Source organism: Oncorhynchus mykiss, chromosome 2 (genome assembly GCF_057628025.1).
Source record: "Oncorhynchus mykiss isolate SJ-2025 chromosome 2, ASM5762802v1, whole genome shotgun sequence".
NCBI classification, from domain to species: Eukaryota; Metazoa; Chordata; class Actinopteri; order Salmoniformes; family Salmonidae; genus Oncorhynchus; species Oncorhynchus mykiss.
The window spans coordinates 97,338,867-97,348,866 of NC_143023.1; the positions used below are offsets into that span (position 1 = coordinate 97,338,867).

At 37.6% G+C, this 10,000-nt stretch overlaps 1 protein-coding gene across 2 annotated transcripts in view; it reads right to left on the reverse strand.

Moving 5' to 3' along the window:
- Positions 1-10,000, reverse strand: part of pik3c2g (phosphatidylinositol-4-phosphate 3-kinase catalytic subunit type 2 gamma) — a 50,879-nt gene that overhangs the window by 27,562 nt on the left and 13,317 nt on the right. For both annotated transcript variants that reach the window (XR_016490077.1, XM_036960120.2), the window contains exons 10-14: positions 8,270-8,395; positions 7,500-7,530; positions 3,502-3,685; positions 2,307-2,429; positions 1,962-2,090 (exon numbers count right to left, since the gene is read on the reverse strand). Coding sequence is in view for 1 of the 2 variants with exons in the window: in XM_036960120.2 (XP_036816015.2) it covers positions 1,962-2,090; positions 2,307-2,429; positions 3,502-3,685; positions 7,500-7,530; positions 8,270-8,395 (593 nt within the window). In the remaining variant the exon portion in view is untranslated. The remainder of the gene's footprint in view (positions 1-1,961; positions 2,091-2,306; positions 2,430-3,501; positions 3,686-7,499; positions 7,531-8,269; positions 8,396-10,000) is intronic.

A 10,000-nucleotide genomic window follows, 5' to 3' on the forward strand; every position in this document is an offset into this window, starting at 1 on the left:
CACAGGACCACCCTCTTACCAACTGAGACACACAGGACCACCCTCTTACCAACTGAGCCACACAGGACCACCCTCTGTATTGTGTTATAGATGGACCAGTGTGTTATAGATAGACCAGTGTGTTATAGATAGACCAGTGATATTATAGATGGACCAGTGTGTTATAGATAGACCAGTGATATTATAGATAGACCAGTGATATTATAGATGGACCAGGGTGTTATAGATAGACCAGTGATATTATAGATAGACCAGGGTGTTATAGATGAACCAGTGATATTATAGATAGACCAGTGTATTATAGATAGACCAGTGATATTATAGATAGACCAGTGTATTATAGATAGACCAGTGTGTTATAGATAGACCAGTGATATTATAGATAGACCAGTGTATTTTAGATAGACCAGTGTGTTATAGATAGACCAGTGTGTTATAGATAGACCAGTGATATTATAGATAGACCAGTGTGTTATAGATGGACCAGTGATATTATAGATGAACCAGTGTGTTATAGATAGACCAGGGTGTTATAGATAGACCAGTGTGTTATAGATAGACCAGTGATATTATAGATAGACCAGTGTATTTTAGATAGACCAGTGTGTTATAGATAGACCAGTGTGTTATAGATAGACCAGTGATATTATAGATAGACCAGTGTGTTATAGATGGACCAGTGATATTATAGATGAACCAGTGTGTTATAGATAGACCAGGGTGTTATAGATAGACCAGTGATATTATAGATAGACCAGTGTGTTATAGATAGACCAGTGATATTATAGATAGACCAGTGTGTTATAGATAGACCAGTGTGTTATAGATAGACCAGTGATATTATAGATAGACCAGGGTGTTATAGATAGACCAGTGATATTATAGATAGACCAGTGTGTTATAGATAGACCAGGGTGTTATAGATAGACCAGTGATAATATAGATAGACCAGTGTATTATAGATAGACCAGTGATATTATAGATAGACCAGTGATATTATAGATAGACCAGTGTGTTATAGATAGACCAGTGTGTTATAGATGGACCAGTGTGTTATAGATAGACCAGTGTGTTATAGATAGACCAGTGTGTTGTAGATAGACCAGTGTGTTATAGATGGACCAGGGTGTTATAGATAGACCAGTGATATTATAGATGGACCAGTGATATTATAGATAGACCACTGTGTTATAGATAGACCAGTGATATTATAGATGGACCAGTGATATTATAGATAGACCAGTGTGTTATAGATAGACCAGGGTGTTATAGATAGACCAGTGTGTTGTAGATAGACCAGTGTGTTATAGATAGACCAGTTATATTATAGATGAACCAGTGATATTATAGATGGACCAGTGATATTATAGATGAACCAGTGTGTTATAGATAGACCAGTGTGTTATAGATAGACCAGTGATATTATAGATAGACCAGTGTATTATAAATAGACCAGTGTGTTATAGATGGACCAGTGTGTTATAGATAGACCAGTGTGTTATAGATAGACCAGTGTGTTGTAGATAGACCAGTGTGTTATAAATAGACTAGTGTGTTATAGATGGACCAGTGTGTTATAGATAGACCAGTGTGTTATAGATAGACCAGTGTGTTGTAGATAGACCAGTGTGTTATAGATGGACCAGGGTGTTATAGATAGACCAGTGATATTATAGATGGACCAGTGATATTATCGATAGACCAGTGTGTTATAGATGAACCAGTGATATTATAGATGGACCAGTGATATTATAGATGAACCAGTGATATTATAGATAGACCAGTGTGTTATAGATAGACCAGTGATATTATAGATGGACCAGTGATAATATAGATGGACCAGTGTGTTATAGATGGACCAGTGTGTTATAGATGGACCAGTGTGTTATAGATGAACCAGTGTGTTATAGATGAACTAGTGTGTTATCGATAGAGCGTTGTATGTGGTGAACAGAGCCTACCTGTTACTGTATAGAGGCAGGACGGCCCAGCGTAGCAGTTCAGGAGACTTGCCCTGTTTCGTCCCCTGGAGACGTATCGTCAACATGGACTCATAAGGTAGCTGTTTGATCTGTTTCGGGAACACCATCCTGAAAACACACAGATATATATACACAGTATATCCGAATCCATTTTTATTCTATATTCTAAACGGGGGGGAAATTAAATAATTAAAAAAAGGGTGAAATTGATTAAAACTGGAAGAAAAGTCCCGGCAGGAAATGAGACTTGATTTTAGTGGAAGTGAAGTTGGATCCAGAATAACATGTAAATAACTGAGTCCCACTGGTTGAAGAGGCCCTTACATGCGGTGACACTGAATCTTGTTGCCAAGCGACAAGGCTGTGCTGATGTTCTCGGAGACGCCCGTCTCGCAGATATCTTTCCCTCCGTACGTCAGCGAACAGGAAATGGAGAAGTAATTAAAACTGGTAACGACAGACAAGAGGAGGACCAAAATAAATTCATTAGACCTCACACTGCACTTCCTCTACCCATTGTTGTATTGTGCTGTTTGACAAAACCCTTACGGAACAGAACACCCAGTCAGATTACATCCTCCTGCACTTTGATTTTCTTTCACTCTGACTAGCACACTATTTGAGAAAGGTTTCACTTTCAATGACTGTGATATGTGCCTGTTTTGACTACAGATGAATCCACCGATTTGTCAGAGCTGTAAAAAGGTCTGTGTAAACAGTCAATGTTCTGTTACAATAGGTTGAGGTCTCTCTCTCTCTCTCTCTCGCAATGTCTCTCTCTCAATCTCTCTCTCTCTCTCTCTCTCTCTCTCGCAATCTCTCTCTCTCTCTCTCTCGCAATCTCTCTCTCTCTCTCTCTCGCAATCTCTCTCTCTCTCTCTCTCTCTCTCTCTCGCAATCTCTCTCTCTCTCTCGCAATCTCTCTCTCTCTCTCGCAATCTCTCTCTCTCTCTCGCAATCTCTCTCTCTCTCTCTCTCTCTCTCTCTCTCTCTCTCTCTCTCTCTCTCTCTCTCTCTCTCTCTCTCTCTCTCTCTCTCTCTCTCTCTCTCTCTCTCTCTCTCTCTCTCTCTCTCTCTCTCTCTCTCTCTCTCTCTCTCTCTCGCAAAACTCAGTAGTGTGTGTGGGGCCGTGGCATCTGGTGCTGCACTGCACTTCAGTGGGGTAACTGTCTGTCTGTCTATCGGTCTGTCTGTCTGTCTACCTATCTATCTATCTATCTATCTATCTATCTATCTATCTATCTATCTATCTATCTATCTATCTATCTATCTATCTATCTATCTATCTATCTATCTATCTATCAATCTGTCTATCAATTTACCTATCAGTCTATCACCAGAACTTAAATTGGGCCCAAAACCTGGTCTGTTTGTATCTCTTCATCTAACCTGTCTATCTTTCTTTCTCACTTCTTTGATCTCTCTGTCTCTGTCGCTCTCTCTCTCTCTCTCTCTCTCTCTCTCTCTCTTTCTTTTTTTTTCTCTCTCTCTCTCTCTCTCTCTCTCTCTCGTGTAATACCTGTTTAACCAGTTGGGTTGTAGCCTGTAGAGCGCTGCGACGTTGAGCTGGAGGATGTCAGAGCTGTGGTCTACGTCACAGACAGGAGGGTTGTGGTACACCTCCTGGCCCCTGAAGTCTGAGCTGAAGTTGTCAAAGAAAACGTGCAGCAGTTTGCCCAGGGCCTGGTGGAGCATCATCATCGCTATAGAACAACAGACTACAGTTATAGAACAACAGACATAGAACAGACTACAGATATAGAACAACAGACTACAGTTATAGAACAACAGACTACAGTTATAGAACAACAGACTACAGGTATAGAACACCAGACTACAGGTATAGAACAACAGACTACAGGTATAGAACAACAGACTACAGATATAGAACAACAGACTACAGTTATAGAAAAACAGACTACAGTTATAGAACAACAGACTACAGGTATAGAACAACAGACATAGAACAGACTACAGATATAGAACAACAGACTACAGTTATAGAACAACAGACTACAGTTATAGAACAACAGACTACAGGTATAGAACAACAGACTACAGGTATAGAACACCAGACTACAGGTATAGAACACCAGACTACAGTTATAGAACAACAGACATAGAACAGACTACAGATATAGAACAACAGACTACAGTTATAGAACAACAGACTACAGTTATAGAACAACAGACTACAGGTATAGAACAACAGACTACAGGTATAGAACACCAGACTACAGGTATAGAACAACAGACTAGATATAGAACAACAGACTACAGTTATAGAACAACAGACTACAGTTACAGAACAACAGACTACAGGTATAGAACACCAGGCTACAGTTATAGAACACCAGACTACAGTTATAGAACACCAGACTACAGGTATAGAACAACAGACTACAGTTATAGAACAAAAGACTACAGGTATAGAACACCAGACTACAGGTATAGAACACCAGACACACAACAAACTACAGTTACAGAACAACAGACTACAGGTATAGAACACCAGGCTACAGTTATAGAACACCAGACTACAGGTATAGAACAACAGACTACAGGTATAGAACAACAGACTACAGGTATAGAACACCAGACTACAGTTATAGAACACCAGACTACAGGTATAGAACAACAGACTACAGTTATAGAACAACAGACACGCACCAGACTACAGGTATAGAACACCAAACTACAGGTATAGAACAACAGACTACAGGTATAGAACAACAGACTACAGGTATAGAACAACAGACTACAGGTATAGAACACCAGACTACAGGTATAGAACAACAGACTACAGGTATAGAACACCAGATTACAGGTATAGAACACCAGACTACAGGTATAGAACAACAGACTAGTTATAGAACAACAGACTACAGGTATAGAACAACAGACTACAGGTATAGAACACCAGACTACAGGTATAGAACAACAGACTACAGGTATAGAACACCAGACTACAGGTATAGAACACCAGACTACAGGTATAGAACACCAGACTACAGGTATAGAACACCAGACTACAGGTATAGAACAACAGACTACAGGTATAGAACACCAGACTACAGGTATAGAACACCAGACTACAGGTATAGAACAACAGACTAGTTATAGAACACCAGACTACAGGTATAGAACACCAGACTACAGGTATAGAACACCAGACTAGTTATAGAACAACAGACTACAGTTATAGAACACCAGACTACAGGTATAGAACACCAGACTACAGGTATAGAACACCAGACTACAGGTATAGAACACCAGACTACAGGTATAGAACAACAGACTATTTATAGAACAGACTACAGTTATCGAACAACAGACTAGTTATAGAACACCAGACTACAGGTATAGAACACCAGACTACAGGTATAGAACACCAGACTAGTTATAGAACAACAGACTACAGTTATAGAACACCAGACTACAGGTATAGAACACCAGACTACAGGTATAGAACACCAGACTACAGGTATAGAACACCAGACTACAGGTATAGAACAACAGACTATTTATAGAACAGACTACAGTTATCGAACAACAGACTACAGTTATAGAACAACAGACTACAGGTATAGAACACCAGACTACAGGTATAGAACACCAGACTACAGGTATAGAACACCAGACTACAGTTATAGAACACCAGACTACAGGTATAGAACACCAGACTACAGGTATAGAACACCAGACTACAGGTATAGAACACCAGACTACAGGTATAGAACAACAGACTATTTATAGAACAGACTACAGTTATCGAACAACAGACTAGTTATAGAACAACAGACTACAGGTATAGAACACCAGACTACAGGTATAGAACACCAGACTACAGGTATAGAACACCAGACTACAGGTATAGAACAACAGACTAGTTATAGAACAACAGACTACAGGTATAGAACACCAGACTACAGTTATAGAACAACAGACACGCACCAGACTACAGGTATAGAACACCAGACTACAAGTATAGAACAACAGACTACAGGTATAGAACACCAGACTACAGTTATAGAACACCAGACTACAGGTATAGAACAACAGACTACAGGTATAGAACAACAGACTACAGCTATAGAACACCAGACTACAGGTATAGAACAACAGACTACAGGTATAGAACAACAGACTACAGGTATAGAACACCAGACTACAGGTATAGAACAACAGACTACAGTTATAGAACAACATACTACAGGTATAGAACAACAGACTACAGGTATAGAACACCAGACTACAGGTATAGAACAACAGACTACAGGTATAGAACACCAGACTACAGTTATAGAACACCAGACTACAGGTATAGAACAACAGACTACAGTTATAGAACAACAGACACGCACCAGACTACAGGTATAGAACACCAGACTACAGGTATAGAACACCAGACTACAGGTATAGAACAACATACTACAGGTATAGAACACCAGACTACAGGTATAGAACACCAGACTACAGGTATAGAACAACAGACTACAGGTATAGAACACCAGACTACAGGTATAGAACAACAGACTACAGGTATAGAACACCAGACTACAGGTATAGAACAACAGACTACAGGTATAGAACAACAGACTACAGGTATAGAACAACAGACTACAGGTATAGAACAACAGACTACAGGTATAGAACAGACTACAGGTATAGAACACCAGACTACAGGTATAGAACACCAGACTACAGGTATAGAACACCAGACTACAGGTATAGAACAACAGACTACAGTTATAGAACACCAGACTACAGGTATAGAACAACAGACTACAATTATAGAACAACAGACTACAGGTATAGAACAACAGACTATTTATAGAACAGACTACAGTTATAGAACAACAGACTAGTTATAGAACACCAGACTACAGGTATAGAACAACAGACTACAGTTATAGAACAACAGACTACAGGTATAGAACACCAGACTACAGGTATAGAACACCAGACTACAGGTATAGAACACCAGACTACAGTTATAGAACACCAGACTACAGGTATAGAACACCAGACTACAGTTATAGAACACCAGTAACAGGCATAGAACAACAGACTACAGGTATAGAACACCAGACTACAGGTATAGAACAACAGACTAGTTATAGAACAACAGACTACAGGTATAGAACACCAGACTACAGGTATAGAACACCAGACTACAGGTATAGAACAACAGACTACAGATATAGAACATCAGAATACAGGTATAGAACAACATACTACAGGTATAGAACAACAGACTAGTTATAGAACAACAGCCTACAGGTATAGAACAACAGACATACAAGAACATCAGAGGGTTCATCCAAAGTCAGTCACATATGGAAATCTGGTTTGTTAAATAAACTACAATAGTCTACACAGCCAAGCACTCAGCAAACAATAGGGGTTTTCACACTGCATGTTCTCAGACGTAGGTTAACCTTAAACCTCTGTTTAACAGCATGCTTGGTTTGAGCTCAAGCGTATCTCATAGACTTCCTTAATAATGGGACTTACAGGTCTCACACTCGTACATTTCCAAATGGTCCTGGAGGAGAACAACAAACAAGGAAATATGACTTTGCATTTTTCACAATGAAACCGTCAGAGTAAAGAATTTTTCTGTGAATGTGGTATAATTTCAACATGTGCAGCCAGTGATTTAGGGATCAACCGAATTTATATTACTGTATTTAGTGCTGTACATTATATCCAGATTTAGTATCAGTGATTTAGGAATCAACAGTATTTATATTACTGTATTTAGTGCTATACGTTATATCCAGATTTAGTATCAGTGATTTAGGAATCAACCGTATTTATGTTACTGTATTTAGTGCTATACGTTATATCCAGATTTAGTATCAGTGATTTAGGAATCAACAGTATTTATATTACTGTATTTAGTGCTATACGTTATATCCAGATTTAGTATCAGTGATTTAGGAATCAACCGTATTTATGTTACTGTATTTAGTGCTATACGTTATATCCAGATTTAGTATCAGTGATTTAGGAATCAACAGTATTTATATTACTGTATTTAGTGCTATACGTTATATCCAGATTTAGTATCAGTGATTTAGGAATCAACCGTATTTATATTACTGTATTTAGTGCTATACGTTATATCCAGATTTAGTATCAGTGATTTAGGAATCAACCGTATTTATGTTACTGTATTTAGTGCTATACGTTATATCCAGATTTTGTACCAGTGCTTTAGGAATCAACAGTATTTATATTACTATATTTAGTGCTATACGTAAAATATGCAGATTTTGTACCAGTGCTACAGGTTTAATCCTCCGTAGCTTGCCGATAGCCTCCTCCAGCTCGCCAGTAGAGATCCCACACAGCAGGTTGATGATGGTACGGACCTCATCCAATAGCAGGTTAAGATTACTGCCACACTTTGGAGACAGAAAGTAGAATATAATAGACATACATTTGAAACGGGGGCATGATGTGTACGCCACTGTGATGCCAAAAGAAAAGTGGAGGACATTTAAAGCTGTAACTTATGCATTTACTATAGGGCTGATTGCACAGTTAGCCTATATGTGTATCGCTGTAACTAGACCAGAGTCCTGAACTACTATGTGCAAAGATTGCGTCATCATCCCCTTTCGTTTAAAGCTGCACAATGCAGAAATCGCTCCGCCATTTCCTGGTTCTTAAAATTCTAACAGTTCGCCTAATTTCAGTTTATGTTAAAAAAAAAAAACAAGCAAGTACAGCGCAGAGAATCATTGTACCATCTAAACGGCTGTGAATTTTTTTTTCCATAACCCAAAATATTGTATTTTCAGCTGTTTGAAGCTGTTGTCGAAAACCGAATGTAAAAGACGCAGAAAAAGAAACGTAAGAACAGGAAACATAGAACAGATCTACCGCTTCTTAGACTTGATTTCAATGTAAATGACAGATCTATAATTCACATTTCAATGTAAATGACAGATCTATAACTCACATTTCTATGTAAATGACAGATCTATAACTCACATTTCAATGTAAATGACAGATCTATAACTCACATTTCTATGTAAATGACAGATCTATAACTCACATTTCAATGTAAATGACAGATCTATAACTCACATTTCAATGTAAATGACAAGATCTATAACTCACATTTCTATGTAAATGACAGATCTATAACTCACATTTCAATGTAAATGACAGATCTATAACTCACATTTCAATGTAAATGACAAGATCTATAACTCACATTTCTATGTAAATGACAGATCTATAACTCACATTTCAATGTAAATGACAAGATCTATAACTCACATTTCTATGTAAATGACAGATCTGTAACTCACATTTCAATGTAAATGACAAGATCTATAACTCACATTTCTATGTAAATGACAGATCTATAACTCACATTTCAATGTAAATGACAAGATCTATAACTCACATTTCTATGTAAATGACAGATCTGTAACTCACATTTCAATGTAAATGACAAGATCTATAACTCACATTTCAATGTAAATGACAGATCTATAACTCACATTTCAATGTAAATGACAGATCTATAACTCACATTTCAATGTAAATGACAGATCTATAACTCACATTTCAATGTAAATGACAGATCTATAACTCACATTTCAATGTAAATGACAGATCTATAACTCACATTTCTATGTAAATGACAGATCTATAACTCACATTTCAATGTAAATGACAGATCTATAACTCACATTTCTATGTAAATGACAGATCTATAACTCACATTTCAATGTAAATGACAGATCTATAACTCACATTTCAATGTAAATGACAGATCTATAACTCACATTTCAATGTAAATGACAGATCTATAACTCACATTTCAATGTAAATGACAGATCTATAACTCACATTTCTATGTAAATGTAAATGACAGATCTATAACTCACATTTCTATGTAAATGACAGATCTATAACTCACATTTCAATGTAAATGACAGATCTATAACTCACATTTCAATGTAAATGACAGATCTATAACTCACATTTCAATG